Below are 26,714 nucleotides of genomic sequence, written 5' to 3' on the forward strand. Positions count from 1 at the left end.
GCAGCAGTCAAAGAAGCTGCGTTCCCTGGGTGAGAGCAGAATGCCTCTTTCTCCCGTGTTGGATCCACATGTGCATCAAAGTGAACAACTTTTGTCTCCCTGGGTACCTTGAGCTTCTTTCCACCTGCTGAGTTGGACATATTCAAGGGCCTGGCCTGGGGGCAGGCTTCCCTATTCTTCCCAGGGGCAGCCTCAGCTTTGCCCATCTCTTTCAGGTGACCCTTCTCCTGCCCCAAGCAAATTAACTCCAAGCTAGTCTAGTTCTCCAGCTTGGGCCACAGCTGGGACCCCTGCCCAAGAATGGTGATTTTTATCTTTACACTTTAAGTTTTTTATTTTAATTTTTTTGAGATGGAGTCTCCATTGCCCAGGCTGGAGTGCAGTGGTGCAATCTCAGCTCATTGCAACCTTCTCCTCCTGGATTCAAGTGATTCTCCTGTCTCAGCCTCCCAAGTAGCTGGGACTACAGGCATAAACCACCACACCTGGCTAATTTTTGTATTTTTAGTACAGACAGGGTTTCACCATATTGGCCAGGATGGTCTTGAACTCCTGACCTCAAGTGATCTGCCTGCCTTGGCCTCCCAAAGTGCTGGGATTACAGGTGTGAGCCACCCTGCCCAGCCATACTTTTAATCTCACTTGATCTTTTCCATGCCTCAGAGATGGAGGTATTAGTTTTTCCCATTATACAGATGAGAAAATTGAGATTCACACAGCATGTTACAGTGGGAAATGGGACTAAAAGAAAAATTATTCAAACAATTATTAAAGAAGGTAAGAGACTTTATTCAAGAAGAGCTGCAATGGGGGTTTTGCAGCAGGGGCGAAAGATCAGGCTTAACATCAAATACCAGAACAGGTGGAGATTTATAGTCAAGCAACAGGGTGGAGGTCAGTAGATGGAAAATTACTTAGAGGACACATAAAGGCTAGGGGGATGTTTGCTGAGCGTGAGCCAAGATGATCAGATACCAAGTGTAGGGGATTTTTGCCAAACTGACTCAGCAGGATTCTTGCTAAAACTGAACTAAGTAAGCTAAGGACAAGCCCAAGGTCAGAGCCTAGTCCAAAAGAGGACTGAGAGGAGCCTGACTCAAGTGTCGTCAAGGAGTGAGTCCTTTTCTTGAGCCGCCAATGATTTGAGGTGTATTGTCAGAGGCCTCCTAACCAGAGTGACTCCATCTTAAAGAAATGCTGGAGAAAGCAAGACCTGCTGGGCTGCACTCCCAGAAAGTTAGCTCTCTTGATCACAAAATATTTATGGTTGAGGAAACAAGTTAACTGAAAAAGGTGTTCTCGTTTTTGTTTTGGAGATGGAGTCTTGCTCTGTTGCCCAGGCTGGAGTGCAGTGCCACCATCTTGGCTCACTGCAACCTCTGCTTCCCAGATTCAAGTGATTCTTGTGCCTCAGCTTCCCAAGTAGCTGGAATTACAGGTGTGCGCCACTGCACCTGGCTAATTTTTCTATTTTTAGTAGAGATGGGTTTTTGCCATGTTGGCCAGGCTGGTCTCAAACTCCTGACCTCAAGTGATCTGCCCGCCTCAGCCTCCCAAAGGGCTGTGATTACAGGTGTGAGCCATGGTGGCTGGCCTGGAAAAAGGTATTCTTAATTTAAAATATGTTTTGCTCTGAAGATAATAGACCACTCATAAATTCTTGCTGAAATTAGTTGCACAAGATAATGATAATACAAATAGTTTGTCATGAGCTGATCACAAGCCTTTATGGTAAAATATACTATTCTTATTCCAATGTCTTACACAAGCAAGTATTGCATTTGAAGTAGGGGTTCCCCCTCTTGCTTTCTGAGGACACCCTACTCTAATAGATTAGGTTCTAACAAACCATCTTAACTTTACTCAGCCACTCACCCTAAATTCTTTGCTGTGCAAGATCCAAGAATCTGTCCTTGGGGTCTGGGACAACACCCCTTTTCTGGTAATAGTATTGTTACATAGGATCCACATATGGGCTCAGAGCTGGTCCCTTTCCAGCGTTAATCCAGAAACACTCCAAAACAAGTTTCTTACGCAAAAGAGGGCGAAAGACCAGTCAGGGATGGATTGGGAGAGAAAGGATGGAAGGAAATTCTGATCTTCCTGTAGGTGCAAAACTTGTCCCTGCAGCCAAGCCAAATTTCAGGAGGGTGTACCTAATACCATCTTCTCGTTTTGGCAGGTGTTTTACAAAAGGATAAGTCGGACTGGCTCCTGCCCCTAGAGCTTTCAGATACAGCATCCCTGTTTGCCTTGTTTGCAGGGGTAACAGAAAGTGGGAATTAGCTACATTAGTTGCTAACTGTCTCGGTACAGGGGAGAGGCTGGTGGGGTTAGCCCCAACAGTGTTTTAAAATGCAGAGTAGGCCGGCGGTGGCTCAAGCCTGTAATCCCAGCACTTTGGGAGGCCGAGGCGGGTGGATCACGAGGTCAAGAGATCGAGACTATCCTGGTCAACATGGTGAAACCCTGTCTCTACTAAAAATACAAAAATTAGCTGGGCATGGTGGCGCGTGCCTGTGATCCCAGCTACTCAGGAGGCTGAGGCAGGAGAATTGCCCGAACCCAGGAGGCAGAGGTTGAGGTGAGCCTAGATCGCGCCATTGCACTCCGGCCTGGGTAACAAGAGCAAAACTCCGCCTGAAAACAAAAATGCAGAGTAATTGTTAAGACTGGAGTCAAGGCGAACAAGCAAACAATAAATGTAAAGTAATTGGATGGACAAAGTGCTTTGCCTCCATCTCCCCAAAGTCAAAGGCATCTGAATTTGCTATCCTGTCCTAATGCTTCCTGGACCATTTCATAGCCTTGTGGAATGTCAGAGCTTCACTCTTGTTACCCAGGCTGGAGTGCAATGGCGCCATCTCAGCTCACCACAACCTTCACCTCCCAGGTTCAAGTGATTCTCCTGCCTTAGCCTCCCGAGAAGCTGGGATTACAGGCATGTGCCACCACACCTGGCTAATTTTGTATTTTTCGTAGAGAGGAGGTTTCTTCATGTTGGTCAGGCTGGTCTTGAACTTCTGACCTCAGGTGACCTGCCCTCCTGAGGCTCCTAAAGTGCTGTGATTACAGGGGTAGCCCACCACCCCCGGCCTGGACAGACGCTTAAGAATTCTATTCTACTCTCCCAATTATACAAATACTGTGCAGTGAATAAGTGTCAAGAGTCACTCAACTGGAACCGGGGATTTTCCCACTAGAGCGTATACTTTAACTCTTAAATTGCCTAAATTGACAAGACTTGCTCAGTAATAGACCAGGTGAAGATTAAATCCAAATTTTTGTCTACAGCCCAGGTATCTTCCTACTTCAGCGGTGGTTTGGGATGTAGAAGAACCTGGGAAACTTGTTTGAAAATGCAGAATCCAGGGCCCACACCCATTTTGTGGGGCTGGAAGGAGCCCAGAAAATGACTTAAACTCCCAAGGGAGTGAAATACCTCAGAATCACATGGTATATGCACACTTTTGAAAAACACTGACCTAGGCCAGGCGTGGTGGTTCACACCTGTAATCCCAGCACTATGGGAGGCTGAGGTGGGCAGATCACAAGGTCAGAAGTTTGAAACCAGCCTGGCCAATATGGCAAAATCCTGTCTCTACTAAAAATACAAAAGTTAGGTGGGTGTGGTGGCGTGCGCCTATTATTTCCAGCTACTTGGGAGGCTGAGGCAGGATAATTGCTTGAACCTGGGAGGCAGAGTTTGCAGTCAGCCGAGATCGTGCCACTACACTCCAGCCTGCGCCACAGAGCAAGACTCCATCTCAAAAAAACAAAAAAAGAAAAGAAAAACACTGATCTAAAGTGAATTTTTGGGCTCACAGACCCCCTGAAACAATCTTGAAAAACTCTGTACATTTTAAAGTTGACATCTGTATTAGTACTAGTTTTACAGGACTACGGTGAGAAAATACCACAGTGTAGCCTAAAACAGCAGAAACGTATTGTCTCTTGGTTCTGGAGGGTAGAATCCGAAATCAAGGTCTTGCCAGGGCTGGACTCTGAAAGCTCTAGGAAAGAATCTGTTCCGTGTCTTTGTCTTAGCTTGTGGTGCTCTCAGAAATCTTTTGTGTCTTTTGACAGAAATAAGACCACTCCATAATGATGTCTGAGCACACACAGAACAAGAACATTATCCAAACCACAGGAGGCCTACCTATCCTGGATGATACAAATGACGACTGCTTTTTACATCATAGCTTTGGCCTCTCTCTATTCTTCGAGTCTTTTCGAAGATACACAATCACAGAATTACCCACACTTGCTGACATCATCCCATTGAGAGGAAATCCCCACTTTTTGTACCCTCCCCCAAATCTACTAAAGCAAGCCCTGTCCTATAAAAAGTCCTTCTTAACACCCTCTTGTGAGACACCCCATAGTTCCTCTTGGTTGACGTTCTTCCTCCTTGCAAGGAACCAATAACCCCAACCCCATTCAACTGCAGGTGTATTGTTGGTGGCCACAGATTTAAGGAGAAAAGTCATAATCCATTTCCTCGGCTGCTGGAATGGATTCAACAAAATTCAGTATCCCTTCTGGATAATAATTAGATTGTAGTGAAATATAAATAATCTCTATTTCCTTAGCATGATCAAATATATCCACCCCAACCTCAAAGGTAGTCTAATGCTTAAATGGAAAACATGAAATGTATTCCTGTTGAAGTCAAGAATAAGAAATCACATATACTATTACCAGTATCATTTAACATCGTTCTGGTGGTTTTAATCGACACCACTAGATAACAGAGAGAAATTAGAGGCTTATTAACTGGAAAACAAGAGGTAAAATTATCATCACTTCGGGTGACCTGACTACATAAATGAGAAACACAAGATAATTAACTGACAAAAATTACTACAAATAATAAAATAATTCAGTAAGGTGGCTGGGTTTAATATTAATAAATGGAAATAAAAAGCCACCATCTATGCAAGCAACAACCAGCTAGAAAATATAAAGGAAGGCCGGGCGTGGTGGCCTACGCCTGTAATCCCAGCACTTCGGAAGGCCAAGGCAGGCAGATCACTTGAGCCTAGGCGTTTGAAACCAGCCTGGCCAACTTGGAGAAACTCTGTCTCTGCTAAAAATACAAAAAATTAGCTGGGCATGATGGTGTGTACCTGTAATCCCAGCTACTTGGGAGGCTGAGACACAAGAATCACTTGAGCCCAGGAGGCAGAGGTTGCTAGAATAGCTAGAAAATTTCAGATAAAGAATAGTAATGACTGGGGGTTGGTAGGAACAAGACTTGCCACAGATCAACATCTATTTAAAATCACTACAGTCGAAACACTAGGTATTTGTGCAATGTGTTGACAGCCAGATTAATGGAATGGAATGAAAAGTCTAAAAACAGGTCCAATGTATTGCTTACAGACAGCATGGTGGCCAGCCGTGGTGGCTCATGCCTTGTAATCCCAGCACTTTGGGAGCCCGAGGCGGGCGGATCACCTGAGGTCAGGAATTTGAGAACAGCCTGACCAACATGGTAAAACCCTGTCTCTACTAAAAGTACAAAATTAGCTGGGGGTGGTGGTGCATGCCTGGAATTCCAGCTACTCGGGAGGCTGAGGCAGGAGAATTGCTTGAACCTGGGAGGTGGAGGTTGCAGTGAGCCAAGATCGTACCATTATACTCCAGCCTGGGCAACAAGAGTGAAACTCCATCTAAAAAAAAAAAAGAATGCATAATATTCCATACCATATCATGATATGGAATATTATGCATTCATTTAAAAAAATAAGAAAACTGTACTGATAGGGGCTGACTTTTCAAGATACATCGTTAAGTGAAAAAAAAAAAGTAAAATGTGGGGAGTGTTTGTGTCTGTGTTTTAGAAAGGGGCAAATACATGTACGTATGAATATACATAAGCATATATATGTTTACTTCTACAGGCTAGAGTCTCTGGAAAAGGCATACAATAACTTGTAACAGTGATCCAGGGAGGGGAAGGGGAACTGTGTTGCTGACGAGAAAGAGGGCATTTTCACTGTGAGCTCCTTTGCACCTTTTGAATTTTATTCCATAGGAATGCTTCCTATTCAAAAACTGCAATAAAATATGTTGAATGCTAACAAGGAATTAGTATATAAAATGTACAACATATTTTCCTTATGATTTTTTACTCCTTGAGCATCTATTTATTTTTTATTTTTTTTTTGAGATGGAGTTTTGCTCGTTGCCCAGGTTGGAGTGCAATGGCGCAATCTTGGCTCATTGCAAACTCTGCCTTCCGGTTTCAGCAATTCTCCTGTCTCAGCCTCCCAAGTAGCTTGGATTACAGGTGCGTGCCACTGTGCCCAGCTAATTTTTGTATTTTTAGTATTTTGCTTTTTTTAAAAAAAGCTAAGCATTCTATTTTTTTAGTTCTCACTATGTTGGCACATGCAGTTCCAGTTCATCATTTTAATTATCTTATAATATAGTACTCCCTTGTGTGAATAAACCACCGTTTGTCATCCATCTTCCTATGAAGGAGCCATTACATTGTTTTCATTTATTTTGCTACACAAATATCATTGTCTATGTCTCCTCACACATCTGTACAAGAAGTGTTCTAGGATAGACACCTAGAAGTGAAGCTGCTTGTCTTTGGGTCTGAGGTGTTCACCTTGGTGAGCTATTGCTAAATTCTTTTTCCAAACTGGTTCCCTCCATTCGCACCCCTACTTACATTTCCCCTATTCTCCCAGACTTTCGTGCTAGCAGACATAACTTTTGCCCATCTGATGAGTTGAAATGATGTCTCATTGTGACCGTAATGTGCATTTCCCTGATTACTAATGGGGCTAAGTACATTTTTCACCTACCAATTGGCCACTCAAGTTTCCTCCTTGTGAGTTACTGGGAATATACATGTCAATTTTTCCATTGTATTTTTTGGATTAATTTGTCAGTGTTGTATATATAATCTGGATGCTAATCTTTCATAGGTAGTATGTACCACAACTATGTTTTCCCAGCCTTATTTAGAAAATTATTCCCTTTACCGATGTCAGAAAGTCATTCTCTTATGATTTACTTTAAACACTTTGACGTTTTGCTCTTTGGGGTTAGGTCTTTGACGTTACTGTACTTTATTTTTGGCTAGTATGTCTCTGCATTAGCTGGGATGTATTAGTCTCTTTTCACACTGCTGATAAAAACACACCTGAATCTGGGAAAAAAGAGATTTTATCGGACTTACAGTTCCACAAGGTTGGGGAGGCATCAGAATCATGGCAGGGGGGAAAAGGCACTTCTTACATGGTGGCAGCAAGAGAAAAACGGCAGGAGGCAAAAGGCACTTCTTACGTGGCAGCAGCAAGAGAAGCAGCAAAAGCAGATGCTCCTGATAAACCCATCAGATCTCTTGAGACTTAGTCACTGTCATGAGAATAGCATGGGAAAGACTGGCCCCCATGATTCAGTTGCCTCCCCCTGGGTCCCTCCCACAACATGGGGGAATTCTGGGAAATATAATTCAAGTTGAGATTTGAGTGGGGACACAGCCAAACCATATCATGGGGTTTGGCCAATCTAGCCTAGGGTTGGCTTGACTTGGCTCAGGTCATTTTGTGATTATTGTGCTCCTCATGTTTCACCTGCTCTGAGGCCAGTAGGCCACCCAGGACATGTGCAAGCCAGCGACACTACAGGCAGCTCTGGGAACCAGTTTATATACCAAATCCTGATGGCCTGTCCAGCCTGCTGCCCAGGAACGAAGCCAGTGCTGGCAGCTGGAAGGCACCTGGTATGCATGGGAGCATGAAGAGCATGGGGAGATGCACCACAGCAGCCACCACAGACTCCCCTACTATGGTCTGTTCTCACAGTCTTGCTCTCTGATAATATGGTAGGTAACAAGGAGGTTACATTGCTGATTGTTTTGTTTTGTTTTGAGATGGAATCTGGCTCTTGTTGCTCAGGCTGCAGTGCAATGGTGTGATCTCAGCTCACCAGAACCTCCGCCTCCCAGGTTCAAGCAATTCTCCTGCCTAAGTCTCCCCAGTAGCTGGGATTACAGGCATGTGCCACCACGCCGGCTAATTTTGTATTTTTTTAGTAGAGACGGGGTTTCCCCATGTTGGTCAGGCTGGTCTCGAATTCCCGACCTCAGATGATCCACCTGCCTCAGCCTCCCAAAGTGCTGGGATTACAGGCGTGAGCCACCACGCCCAACCACATTGCTGTTTTAATTTGCTTTCCTTGATGAAATTATGTTTAACATCTCTTGATGCTCAAAAGTCTTTCCTATGTCTCTGTGAATTATTTTGCGTCGTTTGCTCATTTATCTACTTGTGTGCTTTTTGCCTTGAAGAAAATGCAAATTTTAACTTAGTTAAATGTATAAAGGTTTATCTTCGTGGCCTCTGGATTTCTTTTTTTCTTTCCCTGAGATAGACCTTCCCTATAACATGATAAATTTTAAAAATTCTCCAGTGTTTTTTTCTAGTACATTTATGGTTTGCTTCCATCTGTATTTGTTTTGTTGCTGGGACTCTGGACACTGTTCATTCCCCTACTCATCTCTTCCTTATGGATCTGGTTTGCCATGTTTATCATATTTTTTTGTTGAGCCAGTCTCGCTCTGTCTCCAGGCCAGAGTGCAGGAGCACAGTCTCTACTCACCGCAGCCTCAACCTCCTGGGCTCAAGTATTCCTCCTACCTCACCTTGCTGAGTTGCTGGGACTAAATAATCCAGGCTCACACCTCCACGCTTGGATAATTTTTGTATTTTTAGTGGAGACAGAGTTCCACTATGATGCCCAGCCTGGTCTGGAACTCCTGGGCTCAAGGGATCCACCCACCTTGGCCTCCCAAAGTGCTGGGATTACAGGTGTGAGATGCTGTGTCTGGCTGTTTAATTCCTGATTGTAAATTTAAGTTTATTTCTGTACTCACTTTTTCCCATTGAGTTGTCTGTGTGTTCATGTGCCAACCCCACTGTTTTCATTTCTCTAGCCTTGCAAATTGTATCTTTATCTTAGTCTTTTTAGTATCTGGAAGTGCCAGTGTCCCTCTCAATGCTCTGCTTTTCCAGGAATATCTCGGTTATTTCTTCCATGTTTGTTTTTCCCAGAGGGCTTTTGTAACAGCATGACCATTCTAGTAGCCACTTCCTCCAAAAGCATTGGTGTTTTTACTGAGCAGATGCTACATTTCTGCATTAAAGCCATTGACAGGAAACAGAAATAAAGCTACATATTTTTTGTAAAAAAAAGACACTTATTTGTCAGCTCTATCTCACATATATAAGCACGCAGGGCACTTGCCACCTCCTCTTCCACAAAGTGCATCAGTGTGGTGACCATGACGGCAACAGGAAAGGGGAAGGAAGCTGAGATCCTGGCAGAATAAAATGTGGCATGTAATTAAATAGTTAATATGTAAATATAACGAAATTAATAGCTAGCATTTATCGACCAGATAAGCACTTTAGTCTGTTATCTCAGTTCATAGTCACAACTTCTCGGAGGCAGGTGCTACTAATATTATCCTGATTCATCAATAAAAATGAAGCTCAGAAAGATTAAGTCACTTTCACTCAACTAATCCTCAGTAGAGCTGGAATTTGATCCAGCTGTACACTCTGCACTCTGAATGTCCAGGCTGAGCTGAGCTGCTAAGAGAAGGTAATCTGCTTCTAGGAGGCTGGATAGAGAAAAACAGAGAAATATGTTTGTTCAATCAATTGCTGCTGACCAAGGGCAAGGCCTTTGCACCTGGCATCACAGCTGATTGAAGCAGTAGAATCCACAGGAATTCAGAGCCGAGGGCTCCTGCTGTATAGGACACAGAATGAGAAGATGAAGTCACCACCCTGTATGTCCCAGGTCTTTGTCACAGGATGAAACCCTGACATTTCAGGAGGGAGGAAGACCCTTGCTGCTATCATGGCCCTTAATCCTGAGGTTAGGGAGACAAGATGGGGTTCCTGTAGGGGTCTGAGAATATCCAGCCCAACCATGTCCACCCACCCTGCTCAGGAAGCCTCCTGGAGGGAAAGCACAAAGTTCAGCTGGGCTCGGGGCAGTGCCAGGGCTCCCTGCCCCCGGCCTCCCGGGAAGCACCAGCTCGCAGAGAGACCAGCTCATGCCTGCTCTGACACCTGGTAGTCCCTGGCAGCTTGGGGGCTTCCTTCTTTCTGGGGTGTGGTCTCCTGGTCAGAAGTTCCAGTCCTGCTGGGGAAGCCAGGTGAAGGCTCCCGGCTCCCCTCAGGGCCTCCCAGCCTCCTTTCCCGAGGGTCTGGGTTGATAACTAAGTTTGGAAATCCCTTGAGGGGTTGAGGTTCTAGAGTAGTGGTTTCAATGGTAGGGGTGCTTCCCTAGGGAGTATTTCCAAATGGCTGCAGACATTTATAGTTGTCATGGCCAGGAGCAGGGAGAGGGGTTCTGCCAGTATCTGGTGGGCAAAGGGAAGGGTGCTGCCAAGCATCGTAGGATGCACAGAACAGTGCCCTCCCTTGCTCCCCCTCCCCCACAAAAACCCCAAAGAATTATCTAGCCCAAATTGGCAGCGGTGCCAAGGCTTGGACATCCTGTCCTCGAGGGCTTCAGTTAGCATCGAAACCCTTGGGAGCTGGTTTAAAATGTGAAGTCTAGAACCTCCCATGTGACACTAAACCCACTGGGTGAAGTGTGGGACCCAGGAACTGAGGTCCCACACTTCAAGCCTTCCAGATTATTCTATGACAGGAGACCGTACTCCACATTGAGAAGTAGCACTGCAGGCTGCACCCAGAGCATGAAGCCCGAACGCTGGTCCTGGGTGGGTCTGCCTGCGGGAGAGGCACCTGGAGAGTTGGCAGAAGTCTCAGCCTCCTTCACCCCTGGAAATTCTGTCATAATAGACATGGCTTCCATCCCAGTATTCCATGGGTTGTTTGGTTTGGTTTGAGTGATTCTTTTTTTTTTCCAATTATTTTTAAGTTGACAAAAATTGCACACATGTAGGTATAGAACACGTTTTGGAAATGTATGTGGAATGGCTAAATTCAGCTAACAATAGATGCGTTACCTCCCTTTTCATTTTGTGAAATCAACTCTCATCGATTTCCAAGCATAAATACACTGTTGTGCGCGTTGTCACCATGGGTTGCACATTACATTTGTTGGATTTATTCTTCTTGTGTAACTGAAATTCTCTTACCTTTTGACCAATATCTCCCCAAAGAGATTCGCATTTAGATTTGCTAATCCAGTGTGTGGCCTGAATCTACACAGGACTCTGGCCATCTGCCCTCACATTCCCGTGTTACAGGTCAAGCAAAACTGTGGTGGCCACCAAGTGATTCCAATCCTGGAAGCCCAGAGGTTTGTCCACAGGTCACTTCCAGCACACAGATAAGGCCATTAGCCACTCGTCTCATTCCACCTCTGGCTCCTCACTTTTCCAGAATTATCAACTACCCTATTTCTGTTCAATGCAGCCAAAATTAACTGAGGGCTGTTTTCTGGGGGCTTCGGCAGGGAGCGTGGACCCCATGGTCAGCAGGACCTCCCTCCCCGCAGCAAGAATCTGTGGCGTCCCTGTGATGGAATGTGCTAGATCTCTCAGGGGTGTTGAGGTAGGAAACAGTTCGGGAAGATGGAACCAGAAGACGGTTCCAGAAGCCTGGGATTGGAGTGGAGAATGGCCGGGCTCTTGGCATGGCCCTTTGGTTTCCGAAGCAGCACCTGGCACCTGTAACTGCTCAGTGCTCGTAGCCATTGCCACTATGAAATATTCCTGAAGGGCGTTTCCTCCAGCCTGCATTATTGTCTGGAGAATTACTGTGGCTCCCTGCCCAAGCCTATGGCTCTAGGACCACCATCTCTGACTCAGCACCATCCACCCCCAGCGATGCCTAAATTGGACAAGGTCTTGCTGGAGACTTCATCCTGCACACAGGTGCTGCCCTCTATCGGCCACACACCGTGTGTAGCTTCATTTTTCTTGGCTACCTTCACTTTTTGTTCTCAGTGGCTTTGTCCTCTGTCCCAGGGTGGCCTCCACAGCCACTTCCCGCTCTGCCACTTAGTATGGTTCAGGGTGGCCCTACTCTCAGTTACGGCCCATTTCCAGAGCTGGCATCGTGTAGGTTCATGGTCATCTGTGTCAGAGGCTGACATTTACTGATGTGTCTCCCATATTGGGGGTGGTGTCGGGCGGGTGGGGTTTGAAACTGAGAACTGTAAAAGAAGTTGGGTACATAGTGACTGTGTCCAAACCCCAGCACCAAGAGAATGGACCAACCCTAGCACAGCTTCTGGCAGCCAAAGCGGCATCCCTGGACCTCTCCAACTCTGCATCCTGCAGCCTCCTCTTCCCCCTGACCATCCACCCCACCCATTGAACCACTACCAACACTTCTACTGGGTGTCCTGGACACACACGACTCAGCAGGAAGCAAAGGGAAACCTAGCTCCTGCACCTGCTCAGACCTGCCCCTGCCGCGCTCCCTACCACTGTGCAGCCTCGGTCTCTGGGTCACGACCATGTAGCTCCCTCACTTCTCTGTCCTCACCACATCCACCAGGGAACCTAATAAAGATGTCAAACCAGCCTGCCATCCACTGTGCAGCTTGTAGAGATCATGCTAGAGATCCAGCTGGCCATGTCACGGCCCTGCTTTAAATCTCTTTCATGGCCTCCATGGCCCTTGGGATCCATCCAAGCTCCTCAGCTGGCTTTCGGCCCTCAGTGATCGGGAGCCTCCACTGTGCGCCTCCCAGTCCCGCCCCATCCTCCAGTCCCTCCTGGGAAGTTCTTCCAGCTCTGCCCATGAGCTGCAGACTGGGCTGGAGTGCTGGGCTCCCTCTGCCCACCTCCCCACTGACCCTGCAGGCACATCCCAGCCCTAGGATATTTAATGAGGCAGGCCTTGGAGCCACTGGGGACCTGCTTCACTGCAGAGCCCCAGGAGTCCTGCACTCTATCCTCTGGGGCCCAGATAAGTGGTGCTCTAAGCTGCACTTGAACAAGTCCTCTGTCTTCCTGCCAGGCCTGCTTGGTTCTCTGCCAAATCTGGGCAGTCAGCAGGGGCCCAAATTTTCCTCCAGATCCCAGGAGAGTAGACCGGCAGCTGCTGGAACACTTTCCTGCTCCCCATACCCACCCACCGAAGAAACAAGAATCAGGTGGGGGTGGGGGCGGCGGCACACAGGCAGAGGCCAGGGCTTTGTCACCAAACAGTAATCTTTTCATCACTGTTATTTATTAGACATGAACCAGGTTTATCAGCACAAGTCACACTGAGCACCGTCACCCCAACAGGAGTGGCTACAGAGGCCAGGAGAGGGAGTTTTGGGGGAGGATGTCAAATGGGTGGCCCTAGCCTGAGCCCTGAGCAGCTGGCCAGCCTGGACCCAGGATGAGTGAGATGCATCCTCTTCTCCTCCTGCTCCAAAGACAATGCCCGCTAAACAGGATGGCAGGCCTCATCAGCAGTCCATACAGAAGTGAGGCTGGTGTTTCTTCCCCTGGAGCGGCAGTGAGGACAGGCCCCCGGTGGGGGGTGAACTCTTTGTTAACCACACCAGGACCTTAGGTAAGCATGAGGGCAAGGCTGGAGAGGCCCGGGACCCCTGCGTGCTGCTTCCCACTCCTGCCAGGCTGGTACGCCCCCATTCTTTACCATCCCTGGCACAGAGCCCAGGGCTGGGGGGGCAGAGGGTGGGGCTGGCTCAGGAGCAGGGCTAGGCAGCCCTGCAGAGCTGCTCACACTGCCCCTTCCCCGTCTCTCATCCCAGCTCTGGTCACTTAGCTGCTGCCATGAGGCTCTGAAATCCACCCCTGCTGCAACCCGAGGCCGAGGCCGAGCCCAAACCTGCACAGACTGACAAGCTAGGGTCAGGGAGGGGAGAGATCTACCAAGGGGAGGCCCAGGTGGGAGGAGGCGGGACAGGATATTCTAAGGAGAGGCAGCAAAGGACGCCACATCTAGGGCTGAGGCCATCTGGACCCACATGACTATGTTGCTTTTGTGTGCGAATGTTTCTCTACTTCAACATTTGTAAAAATTTCACATCTAGATGTGTCAGAAAATCAACAAATAATTCCATGCCAGAGGAAAGGCATTGCCTTTAACCCAGTAGAGGCCCCCAGTGCCCAGCAGGCTGGTGGCAGAGCTGCTGACTGGGCACTGACTCCCTGGCCTGGGCTGGAGCACCCTCTCCATGAGGACACATGTCCTCCTCAGGCTGGGCCGAGTCTTGGCATCTGCCCCATCTGTAAAGGGAAAGACCCCACCCCTACCAGCTCCCCAGCAGCATCTCCTCGGGAGAGAGGGCAAACCCCAGAGCAGTGTGGGTATTGGAGCAGGACGTCCCCTCAGCCGCTGCTGTGCGCAGGGCTCCCCAGGGCCCAGGCTGGCTGGGAAGACTGGTAAGACTTCCAAGAACCAGGCAGACCCTGCAGGCCGGGCCCCTGGGTGCCAGCAGGAGGGAGCTGAAGACCAGACACAGCTGTGCGAGGGAGGGTCCAGACGAAGGGTCAGTCAGGGACAGTGGAGCCACGGTCATGCCGAGAGCTTGCACCTGGAAAGCACATCACATGGAAGGGTCCTGGCCTCGCTGTGGAGACCCCGCTCCCCTCGCCCCTCCCTGGAGAGCACCCACGCCCCTGCCCGGAGAGTCCTCAGCTTACCCTCTCCCTCCATCCAGGTTAGGGCCCAGGTTAGGGCCTCGCCTTGGGGTGAAGCACTGTGAGGATGGGGGGCTCTGGGAGTGTGGTCCCCATTTCATTCCTGGCAGCCAATGCAGTGCCAAGCAGGAAGGGAGTCGATGCTCAGTCCCCTCCCCGCCATTTTTCCCACAAAATAGATGCCTGAACTCCAACAAGAACTCACACCACAGCCTTGTCTTTCCCCTTACCCACCCACACCCCTCACCCAAACGGTACCTGGGTTGGGTGGCAGGTCACTCCCACAGGAAGCGGACATACCAGATGGTCTCATTCTTCAGCTGGGGCCCGAACAGGGGGTTCAGCTGTGCCAGGATGGCAATGAGCCAGCTGCCGGGGACAGTAAAGCACAGTGAGCCCAGCACAGGAGGGTCCTCCCTTACCCACAGGGCAGGCCTCAGTCTCACTCTTTTGGATGCGACCAGCCCAGCGGATGGCAGGGCCTGTGTTCTCAGGGCAGAGGGACCCAGGGAACCATCCACACTCTGGCAGGTGCGTGGGGGTGGTATGGCACTGTGGGTTTGGTTTGATGTGATGTTCAGTAGATCTGTAGGTCAGCCCTGAGCTGAGGCTGGACCTGGAATTAGGGAAGAGGGGAGGCAGCTTCGGGGACACTTTGGGAGAGACTCCCAGCTATGCCCTCAGACATCTCCGTCCAGGTCCCCAGACTCCACAAACCAGGGAGTGATCAGGGCGGGCCTGGCAGGCAGCACATCAGAATCACCTTCTCTTAGGAGGGAGGTGAAGGAACTATCCCAAGACATGAGGAGCTGAAGGGTCAGGGGCCTCCTGCCCAGGCTGCTGCCAGGCCACCTCTGTTCTTCAGGCCAGGAAACCCTCAGGGACTTGACCTCCCTGTCACCACTGCTGGACATCTGGGTGGCTGTCTGGCCCCGTCATTCATGACAAACCTCCCAACTTCATTTACCACAGTAGTTAGTACATCTCCACGCTCTGCCAGTGCCTGACTTGGAAGGGCCCCTAAGACCACATTCACACGGCTTTGTCTGTTTCTGTAGGAAGGGTTGATATTTTTCCCTTTGAATCCCCCACAGTAGCTAGGAGGGCCTATTGCCCAGGAAGCCATCAGAATCATGACCTGCTTTACATCAGCATTCTCTCCAAGTTTATGTTTTGGAAATACAATTTCTAGGCGTGACGTTTTCTTAGGATGGCCCACCTTTCTACCTGTACGCATCCAATTCGCAGCATGGTTTCTGTTTCCCATATGTTGATTTGGTTGGTATTTGGAATTACCCCACATCTTGTGTAGACCCTGTCTCCCCCACCCTCCCAGCCACCAAACCCAAGCGCCCCTGAGGCCTGGCCATGGGCAGATGAGGAGATTTTGTCAACCTCTGAAGGACCTAGAAATAGCATTAGAGAAAGGGCCTTAGAGATGCTCTGTCCAGGGGGAGCTTTGAACAAACCATGTGTTTAAGTTAAACCATGTTTTAAGCGTCATCATTATTTCTCACACATTTGGTTTTTGTCGGTAGGAGGTATTATACATTTCTGGGTGCAGTGGCATGTGCCTGGAATCCTAGCTACTCAGGAGGCCGAGGCGGAAGGATCCGTTACACCAAGGAGTTCAAGTACAGCCTTAGCAACATGGCAAGACCCTGTCCCTATAGAAAATGTAAAAATCAGCCAGGCGTGGTGGCGCACGGCTATGGTCAGAGCTAGGCTGAGATGGGAGGATGGCTTGAGCCCAGAAGGTTGAGGCTGCAGTGAGCTGTGATCCCACCACTGCACTCCAGGCTGGGCAACAGGGCAAGACCCTGTTGACTAATTAATTAACAGCCAGGTGCAGTTGATAGACCTATCATCCCAGCTACTTGGGGAGGCTGAGGCAGAGGATCATTTGAGCCCAGGAGTTGGAAACCATACTAGCCTCATCGCAAGACCCCATTTCAATCAATCAATCAACGAAACATAAGGTAAAATAAGAGAATTGATTAATAGGAATAAAGAATCCATGACCTAATCAGATAAAAGTTTTAACTATAATATGCATCAAATTTGAAATCAATCAAGTAAAGTTTTTAAAAGTGGGTTTTGTCTATGCATTTTGAAAAATTTGGCAGCTCTAAGAAATATTCCAGTTGCTTTCAAAATAATCTGTTACCTCTTAAAGAATCAGCATCTCATCACTTTACCTGGCCTGTTTTGATTGTTCTGAATTAAGAACACCCAACCACGCCAAGCTTAACCCATAAAAATAACGTACAAGACATAGGAAGATGGGATACCCCACAGCCTTAATGAAGCTTGATTAATCACAAGACAGGCGTCCCCACAAATTAGAACTTGAAATTATCTCTTGGTTGGCAACCAGGATCATCCAATCACGGAGCAGTGTGACAGCAGAATTGGGATGGATGTGGGGGCAGTTTTTTTTTTTTTTTTTGAGACAGAGTCTTGCTCTGTTGCCAGGCTGCAGTGCAGTGGTATGATCTTGGCTCACTGCAACCTCTGCCTCCTGGGTTCAAGAGAGTTTCCTGCCTCAGCCTCCAGAGTAGCTGGGACTACAGGTGGGTGCCACCATGCCCAGCTAATTTTTGTATTTTTAGTAGAGACAGGATTTCACCATGTTGGCCAGGCTGGTCTCAAACTCCTGACCTTGCGATCCACCCACTTCGGCTTCCCAAGGTGCTGGGATTACAGGCATGAGCCAGCGTACCCGGCCTCTCACCTAGTGGTTCTAAGCTGGCTGCACTCCAGTCAACTGAGGCCATTCATGAACAGGAATTCCCCAGTACAGATCTCAAGAGTTGTAATTTCATGGGTCTAGGGTGCAGCCTGAAAACTGTGTTTGAACAATCACTTCAGGGACCCAGTCAGGCACAGACTCCTTCCTTGCCCAGGTGAGAAAACTGCAGCCCATGGGGGCCAGAACACTGGGGTAGGGCCAGATCCAGAGCCCAGGGTTCATGACTGCTGACCTGCTCTCTTTCCCATTCCACACTACCTCCACTCCTGTTGTTTTATAGGTTCAGCCTTTCAAGAGGCGTTCACTATCAGGACAGATGGAAGAGCAGGCTAGGGTGAGGAGGAAAGGAGGGAGGACAAAGGAACTGGCTGATTTTGAGCTGGAGAGAGTAGTACTTACAAGAGGTAACAGCAGACGGCGGTGGCGACCAGCATGGTGATGATCACTCTGTAGCAGAAGAGGACACGGGTCAGGGCAGATGCTGACAGCACCCTCACAAGGCCTGGCCAGGGCCAGGGCCAGAGCTCCTGGTGTCAGCTCTTCTCCATTGGCCTTCCTGATGCCTCCTGGACACAGGAGGCTGAATTCTACTCAGGGTAAGAATGGCAAGCCAGAAAATAAAAACTGAAAAGTGTCAACTCATGGAGAGGCCAACCTTGACCACATCCAAGTTGCCTGAAGAGTCCTTCCCTCCAGCCAGGTGTGATGTCTCATGCCTCTAATCCCAACACTTTGGGAGGCCGAGGCGGGCATATCACGAGGTCAAGAGATCGACACCATTCTGCCCAACATGGTGAAACCCTGTCTCTACTAAAAATACAAAAATTAGCCAGGCCATGTGGCACACACCTGTAATCCCAGCTACTTGGAGGCTGAGGCAGGAGAATCGCTTGAACCTGGGAGGCAGAGGTTGCAATGAGCCGAGATCCCGCCATTGCACTCTAGCCTGGTGACACAGTGAGACTCCATCTCAAAAAAAAAGAGTCCTTCCTTTCATCTCCCTTCTCCACCACCTACTGTTTCTCCATCTTAACGCAGACATACAGCAGAAAGGCACTGCAGAGCTGCGTTTGTAATGACCCACCGGGAGTGGTCTGTGGAATTCAAAATCCATGGGGCAAGGAGAAAAAAAAAGGCTAGAATACAGAGCGAAAAGCAGGGAGACTGTGAGCCACTTCTGAGGCACAGTAAGTTGTTACAAAGAGAACAGGGACTAGCCACTTTGTGTCTACTCAAAGAAGACCAGAGACAGAAGCTTCTTCAAGTGCAGCAAGAGAAATTTCAGTCAAACGGAAGCAAGAACTCACCAAGATTAGCAGGAGAGGAAACACAGGAAAATGTTTCACAAAGTGAAGCTGTGGGATGCCAAGCCCTGCATGTCTTTAAGAACAAAGGCAGCACTCATATGTCCAAGCAGCCTTTGGGCAACGCGAACTCTAATCCAAACCAGGCCCTTGATTTCTGATCTAAAGCCCTGCAAGCTGCTGCTGGAGACGGGGGCACTCGATCCCTTTTTCAACATTACTAAGCAGCTTGTGCCAGTCCTGGCTGGGCACTGGGTAGACAATGGTGAATTGGACAAACTCCAGCCTCCGATAAGCAGAAACTGAAGAATGGCGTAGCTATCTGCTAGAGGACCTTCGAAAAATAACGCCAGCTAAACTATGTGCGATGCACTCCTAGGTGTTTTAAATCGTTACCGCAGGTCATCCTCATAGCAGCCTTTTAAGGCAGGGGTCGACATTATCTCCTTTTACCCATGAAAAAACTCAGGCTTGATATTGGCTCCAGGTCACGCAGCTAGCAAGGCGTGAAGAAACGGCGTCAGTGCCTACGCATGCCCTTTACTGGCTGCAGGAGAGGTGACAGTCATTTCCAATGTCACTCTCCTCTTTACCTTCTGTATCTGCCCTCTCGCCCCACCTCCTGCGTGTTTCCGGCTGTCTGAGACCCAGGTGCAGAGACCTCAGAGGAGGCGTCCGGGATCCTGGCATCCCTCCTGCGGATGCTCGCTGCAGAGCAGGAAGCCAGCGCACCAAGGCAGAGGGGCAAGTCTGGCCAGGGGCCCGGGATAGAGAGGTCTCCAGGGCCTGCGAGCCTTCCTTACCCGCGGTTGGGTCCCTTCGGCACGAACCAGGGCCCAGCGATGCCGATGAGGCCCCAGAACGTGGTGAAGATGATGACCGGGAGGGCGAAGGAGTGTGCCGTCATGGCCGGGCGCGGGATGCCCAGGCGGGATGCAGGGCCGAGCGGCGGGCGCTGCAGATTCTCTGGTCCGCGGCTGGGCAGGGCGCTGCGCATGCGCACAGGAGTCGCGCCCCCAAGGTCGTCAGCCGGGCCGGTCTGCGCACGCGCACCTCCTCACCCAGCCCGCGGAGCTGTCACTCATGGCCTGCCTAGGAGCCCACTCGCTGATTGGCGGAGCTGGGCCACCGACCAAGAGAAATGCAGAGGTTGAGGGGCGCGGCCTTCGCGAGTCTGCGATGTTGTTCTATGGTCCCCGTCGGTCCCGCGCCCGCATTGCCAACGTCACGCAGCGTTATTTTCAAAGGCCCCTGTAGCTTGGGGTCCCACCCTAGAGGTCCTCCGGGGCGCCCTCTGCCCGTCACGCGCCGCGCCGCTTGGCCCGAAGCGCCCTGGGTACCCGGAGCCTGGGCCGCTTCGAACTTGACGGCCCCATGGGGGTCGGACGCGGGAGGAAAGGCCTCGCCCTTGGAGACGCAGCAGGAGGGCCGTCCCCGCCGTCTCTCTGGCCGGGTCCTGAGCCCGAGTTCTCCTCACACCGGGGACTGGCGGGGCGGCGGGCGGCGCAGCCGGAAAGGCGCGAACGCGCGGAGACGTTTGGGGGAAGGCGGGACTTCGCCGGGACCGGAGGGTCTCGGTGGCTGGAAGGGGAATGAGGTTGGGCCGACCGCGCCGGCGTTCAGAGCCCCGGCGGGAGGCAAGAGTGCTGGCGTCCTCGCGGACATCCATGTGCAGCGAACCCGCAGAGGCTTTGGGATTAGATCCCTGCCTCCTTGGGTCAGTAGCTACAGTTTGTTTAACTGTAAAAATGGGATGGTCGTTCTTTTTTTTTTTTTGGAGACGGAGTTTCGCTCTTGTTACCCAGGCTGGAGTGCAATGGCGCGATCTCGGCTCACCGCAACCTCCGCCTCCTGGGTTCAGGCAATTCTCCTGCCTCAGCCTCCTGAGTAGCTGGGATTACAGGCACACGCCACCATGCCCAGCTAATTTTTGTATTTTTAGTAGAGACTGGGTTTCACCATGTTGACCACGTTGGTCTCGATCTCTTGATCTCGTGATCCACCCGCCTCGGCCTCCCAAAGTGCTGGGATTACAGGCTGGTCGTTCTCACAAGGTTGCTGAGGGGTTACATGAATAGGCATGTGGAAAGCACCTGGCATAATAAGGCTCGGTAGTTTCTTCCATCAGGGCTGGAAGAGACCTCGGAGCCTGGATTCCTTCTTGGGCGTTTGGATCTCACATATCCCTTTGAGATAGGAGCCGGTACAGGGACACACGGCCACAGACCTAGGCACCGACATCTTGCAGTGACCTAGGTGCAGCCATCTCAGAGTAAGACCCTGAAACAACAACCTAGGCGCAACTGTAATTCTCAGAAGTGTAATTTTCCATTGCTTCTATTTCCCCATAAACCGCTGACCTTGGCTTCTGTACAGACCGCCTGCTTGCATAACCCCCATGCTCCTGGAAACAGGATGTGGGTTTTCAGCTTAAAAACCCTGCTCCCCCTGAGTATGGGGCCACGGGTTGGAGAGACCTGAGTCCTCCGTGGTCGCCGGCAATAAAGACCCTGTAATTGATTAGGCCCTCTTTTGTCTTGGGGGTGATTTCTTGCTCACTCGGTTACAACACCTTCTTCTGTGGCAATCAAAAATCTCCATCTTCTGTAGAGATCTCTTTTACACATCAGTGGCCTCCAGGCAGCATCTCTAGCAGGAAGTGCTACCCCAAGCAGCCGGCCACACATATTCCCTGGCTTAATGACATGGGAAGGAGCAGCCCCCACGTGATGTAGAAGGGAAATCTGCCTGTCCTTGCACTGACCCTGTCAGAGATGTGTGCTCCTGGCTGTTTTCTGAAAGCAAGAACCAGTCACATCTGCCCTTCCCTGCTCCCTAGCTGAGACCTCCGAATCTATCCTTTCAACATTCATGCAAGTTGGAGCCGGGTGTGGGGTGACACCAAAATATTAGGTATAAAATACCATCCTAGACTTCAAGGGGTTTCTGAAGTAGTTGAGGAGTGATATATTCCGGTAAAATCGTAATGCTGGCCAGCTCATTTCTAAGAGCCCTGTGATCAAAGTAGCCAAATGCCCATTATGAGAATTCAGAGGGTGGAGAAATCAGGGAAGACTCCCTAGAGGAGGTGAGATTTTAGCTGGATTGTAAACAATGGTTATCACTGTCATCCAGAGTGTGCCTTGTTGAGAACACTGGCCTAGGATAAGGTGCACTTGGCATCCAGGAGATAGAGTTAACAGGATGTCCACACAGGCCTTCAAAAAATCACCACAAAAGTTCGTAGTTCAAAAAAGATGAACTTTTCTGAATTTTGTTCAGGAAAAAAAAAAAATTCCTGTTTAAAATGACAGCTGTAGAGTGAAATGTATCTCTGTCTTGCCTCTACTCCTTTGTCTTGGCTTTGGCCAGAATCAAAACCAGTGCTGAGTCTGAGCAGCCATTCCTGTTAGCCGCCTGTAGCTCTTACTGTTTTCCTTTAATGTCTTTGAAGTTTGATTTCTGTCCAATTTGCATGTGATTGCTAGTGTCATTTGTTTGGCAGCCTTGTGATAGTCTGAGGTCCATGAAGGGACTGAAACCAGGAACTGGCTCCTTTTCCAACCGCTAAAGCCTCATCTGGGCCACAAGCTACGGCTGTTCCCTGCAGCATGCCTGGAAGACGTGAGCAGCTCAGGGCTGGAGCCCCATTTCCAGCTGCAAACTATTCACCTGTCCAAACGGCTCCCCACAATAGAGTTCCACAGTACCACCTATTGATTTTCTTCTCCTTTTTTTTTTTAGACGGAGTTTCGCTCTCGTTGCCCAGGCTGGAGTGCAGTGGCATGATCTCGGCTCACTGCAACCTCCACCTCCTGGGTTCAAGCGATTCTCCTGCCTCAACCTCCCCAGTAGCTGGGATTACAGGTGTGTGCCACCACACCCAGCTAATTTTTATATTTTTAGTAGAGATGGGGTTTCACTGTGTTGGCCAGTGAACTCCTGACCTTAGGGGATCTGCCCACCATGGCCTCCCAAAGTGCTGGGATTACAGGCGTGCGCCACTGCGCCTGGCCTCACTTATTTATTTTCTTACAACTTTGCTTTTAGCTGAAAGGGATCTTAGAAGCTTTCTAAGGCAATCTGCTCACTTTACAGGTGATAAAACTGAGACCCAGAGAAGTGAAGCAACTTGCCTAGGCCCACACAGCTTATGGGTTAAAGAGCCAGAACATATGGCCGAGGCTTCTCCTTCCTAATCCAGTGACTCCTCCACACCCCAGCTCTCCCCTAGGGCTTGTGCCCAGGCTGAGGACGATATTTTCAGAGGCACTAATGTGAGGCAAAGGGCATGTTATCAGACACACCCCTGCCTACCCCAGGCTGCTGAAGTGGTGCTGTGCATTCCACCGGCTTCATGGTTCCCCTCTGCCCTGGTGGCTTCTGGTTGGTATTGGCGCCACTGGCTGTACTGCCAGCTCCTCAGTGGGTGCTTCGGGGTGTGATTGACAAGTTTCCATGACATCTCCCAGGGAGTGAGGTTTGTATGGTGCTGACATCTCCATTATTCATCTTTTCATAAATTTGGGACTGACGAATTCCTAGAAAGGGTAGAAGCAGAAGGAGCCACTGGAAGAGGCTCTTTAAAACCTCCCTAAATCTCCCCCAGTGCAAATGAACAGCAGCCTGGCACACTTGAGGCCCTAGGAAATCACACCTCAGAGCCACAGACTATCCCAGTACTCTCTGCAGACAAGGCCTGTGTTGGAGTGAGGACAACAGCTCCGGATGTCTCTGTGTTTGCAAATAAGGCCTGTGACATTGAAGGATGTGACCACCTACCTTCCACCCACTGTTCTGGTAACCATAAGGAGCAGAAGGAACTGTATCAGGATGTGATAAGAAGGAATTGGGAACTGGGAGCCTCCCTGGGTGAGGACGTTGGCCCCTTGCTCATTTGCCATCTAATAGGGCTGTCCCTGACCTGTGGGGTCAGGGAGAACTAGACCCAGAGCATGGTTGTCTCTGCCATTGGTTGAGCCTGTTTTTCCTTCAAGAGCCCCTGGCCATGGGAAAATGTATCATGACAATCACACTGTTTTATCAGCCCTTGGCACTCCCGAAGTTGCCCTGAAATAAACATTCCTGCTCGTATGCCAGGCCCTGCCTGTTTCAGAGCTCTCAGATTTACAACTTACCCCCCACCCCGTCCCAAATCGGTGGGGTGAGCCCAGAGCAATAAATGGGTGGCACAAGTCAGGCTTCAGGACTGATGCAGGTCTATGTGCACTCAATGTGGGTTAAGGGGTGGTCAGCTCTTTCTCCTTCTGGTGCGTGCTGCTGCCAAACCAGAGATCACCTGTAGACTTGAAAGGGAACACGAGCTTTGGGTGAAGGATCCCAGCCTCCAACAGAAGCCAAAAGCTACCACTGAGCCAGGTAGGTCTTGATGGAACACCTCTTGCACAAAGACCACCATGTTCACTGAGCCTTTGGTGCCTGCGGGGCTCTGATCAACCCATGAATCGGTATCTGATCAACCTCAGCACTTACGTAGTTGATTCAGGTTCTGCATTTCTCTTTGTTTCCCGCCTTTGTGACAGGAGTTTGGGTGACCTGTGAGAAACACAGCCATACTGTAAACCTCTTGAGACAAGCTACACTGACGGGACAGTCGGGTGAGGGCACTCAGGCGTGGCTCCTTCAGGAGGGTATGTCTCACAGCCACAGATCTTCGGCTCTGACATGTTCCATCTCACAAGCCCTTTTCTGAAATCTCCATCGTGTCCTTTCTGATTCTCTATGCAGGAGGAAAATAAAGTATGGATTTTATGAAATAGCCCAGCTTGGAGGGATGAAGCAGAAGGTTCTCACTGCACCTCATGGCAGGCTGCTGACAGCAGATATTTGACCAGGCTCACTGAACTGGGCGGTCAGGGAAGGGTTGGCTCCTCCGCTGTCCAGCTCTCGTCATAAGGGACTCTGTGACACTTTTATAAACATAACTTTGATTTCTGCATAAGAAGGCTTCCCAAGTTTGCTGTCTAGTAGTGGCTGCTGCCGGGAATTAGTAAAGTGGCAGGAAGAGAGCCCTGGCTCCCTGGGCCAGGACATTCCCTGTGCATGTGTTGGAACGAGAGTGGGAAGAGCGCTGGTCAGGAGTCCCTCCCCAGTGCTCTAGGACTTCAGTGTTCTCAGACCAACTGGGCTGCTCCTTTGAGCTGGGACACTGACCCATATGGCCCTGGCTGTGGCATCCACAGGATGATGCCCTTAGCAGTAATCTCACTCGGGCTGGGGACTAGGGGCTGAGCCTAGGCCACACTGAACAAAAGGAGTGTGTCCCCATCACTAGGCTAACGTCTGAGTTTTCTTTCATAGAATTTGGTAACAAAGTCAGAAATGAGACTGAAGATGATTCTGGAGGCAACTGGGTCACACGCTCAATTAGAATGGTCACACATTAATTCCAGAAGCTGAAAAACTCCAAGGCCAGACTGGCCTCTGAGAATGTCTGAGTCCTTTAGATTCCACTTGGAAAAGCCATTGATCTGTGCCAAGAGTGTGGAGAGCTTCAAGAGCCATATAGCCCTGGCCACCAGTGAGCACAGTCACATGGGGGAATAGCCCTGAAAGTGTCCTGGTGTGGCAAAGGCTTTCCACTAAGTGCAGCTCAGATGGCACAGGAAGGCCCTCCTGGGGATGTGGGAGGACACTGCCCAGTAGGTGAGGACTGCTCTTTCAGGTGTGCACATCAAATGTAGAGACACCCTCTCCTGGCTGCCAAGAAGCCTGTGCATGGCCCAGGACCACAAAACACTGTCAAACCGTCACCACCCAGAGGCCCTGTGCCTGTCTGGAGTGTGCTCCGTGTGTCTGCGCCCCACAGCTTTTCCTGGCCCGTTGGAGGAACCATAGCACTGCAGGGCTCTTCTGTTGTCATGAGTGCCAGTGCCCTTGGTGGCTGTCCTGAGCGTGACAAAAGGTTCAAAACAGGACATCTCTGGGCAGCCATTCCCAGGGGTAGAGGGGAGCAGCAGCCATGTGGGTGTGAGTGTGGCAGGAGCTGCAGTCAGAGGCAGCATCTCAAGAGCCCTGGGAGCTGGGGCCGGCCATGTGAACCCCACCAGTGTCACTGGCATGGGAAAGGGACACAAAGATCATACTGACCCAAAAGAAGGCCCACAGTGAGGGGGCCCCATTGAAGCATCCCCAGCAATGGGGCTGAGGCATCTGAGGCAGCCAGCCCAGTCAGAAAGGCCTGCTGACTGCACTCTGGATGTCAGGAGCACTCTTGGGAAAAAGACAGGCAGGAGTGCAACACCTTTCAGGGCCTCAGATGGCTCCCCTCCTTCTGTCTCCAGCTGGAGTGATGGAAGAGGCTGCGCTGAGAGCTGCCTCCCTGGGAACCTACCCTGCCTAGCTTGAGATGGAAGCTACCGGCATCATGCTTCCCTAGTGAAATCCATCTGTCTTGAAGGGAACCCAGGAGAGGATCAAGGAAACCCCGTTCAACCGCACCACAGGGTCAGGTCTTCACTGCATGGGGGCCGCACTGATTCCCAGTTCCAAACCTGAAGTCTTGCTGCCTGTGCCTCTGCTTCGATAGTTGTTTCCATGTCTTTTTAAAAAATCATGTACACTCAAGTAAGGCTGAGTCTCCTTACCAAAGAGAGCTGGTGGTATCCCACGTCTCTGCAAACCTTTGCTGCAATTCCACTGGAGCATGCCGCCCCGAGGATGTGGAGGGAGCTGCGAGGCTGGCGGGGAAGGCTCTCAGAAGCCAGGCCTTACGGACTGCTGCAGCCTAAAAGGTCTGATGCAGCAGCTTTCACTACTGGTGGAAATCGATGTTTTTTTCCTTGAAAGTCTAGCTTTTTAATTTCAGTAAACCAAATGAGATCGTGTACCTAAAAGCACTTTGTAAACTGCCGTGCTCCAGAAAAGGCACGAATGGCCCACTCTCATCTCTACCTTCTAACTGGCAAAAACGATTGAGCTCACTTTCAAGAATTAGAGAGAAAAGAAATCAAAAAACAAAAATAAGGTGAGCACACAGGCACTTCCCCTGTGCGCCTCTGTTACTGGCCCTGTCCGCTCT

General features: G+C 49.9%; 2 protein-coding genes and 1 pseudogene across 4 annotated transcripts in view; all 3 read right to left on the reverse strand.

Moving 5' to 3' along the window:
• Positions 1-13,173: 13,173 nt before the first annotated feature.
• LOC100407218 (V-type proton ATPase subunit e 2) lies at positions 13,174-19,676 on the reverse strand. Its single transcript, XM_009002854.5, has 4 exons — positions 19,477-19,676; positions 17,769-17,816; positions 14,876-14,986; positions 13,174-14,511 (listed from the first exon to the last, which is right to left on the reverse strand). Exons 1-3 carry the CDS (start codon positions 19,668-19,670, stop codon positions 14,893-14,895), a joined length of 336 nt encoding a protein of 111 aa, XP_009001102.1. The 5' UTR covers positions 19,671-19,676; the 3' UTR covers positions 13,174-14,511; positions 14,876-14,892.
• LOC144578414 (uncharacterized) lies at positions 14,119-19,666 on the reverse strand (annotated as a pseudogene). Its single transcript, XR_013524154.1, has 3 exons — positions 19,477-19,666; positions 14,876-14,986; positions 14,119-14,511 (listed from the first exon to the last, which is right to left on the reverse strand). The product of XR_013524154.1 is annotated as an uncharacterized LOC144578414 (transcript).
• A 1,301-nt stretch (positions 19,677-20,977) lies between the features above and the next one.
• ZNF862 (zinc finger protein 862) overlaps positions 20,978-26,714 on the reverse strand; it is a 35,252-nt gene continuing 29,515 nt past the window's right edge. Inside the window, exons 8-9 of one of the 2 annotated variants that reach the window (XR_013524153.1) lie at positions 24,167-24,413; positions 23,078-23,214 (exon numbers count right to left, since the gene is read on the reverse strand). Coding sequence is in view for 1 of the 2 variants with exons in the window: in XM_078343471.1 (XP_078199597.1) it covers positions 23,096-23,214 (119 nt within the window). In the remaining variant the exon portion in view is untranslated. Of the gene's footprint in view, positions 23,215-24,166; positions 24,414-26,714 lie in introns of both variants that reach the window. The other variant, XM_078343471.1, reaches the window with a different exon arrangement.

The sequence above is a fragment of the Callithrix jacchus genome, chromosome 11, assembly GCF_049354715.1.
Source record: "Callithrix jacchus isolate 240 chromosome 11, calJac240_pri, whole genome shotgun sequence".
Lineage (NCBI taxonomy): Eukaryota > Metazoa > Chordata > Mammalia > Primates > Cebidae > Callithrix > Callithrix jacchus.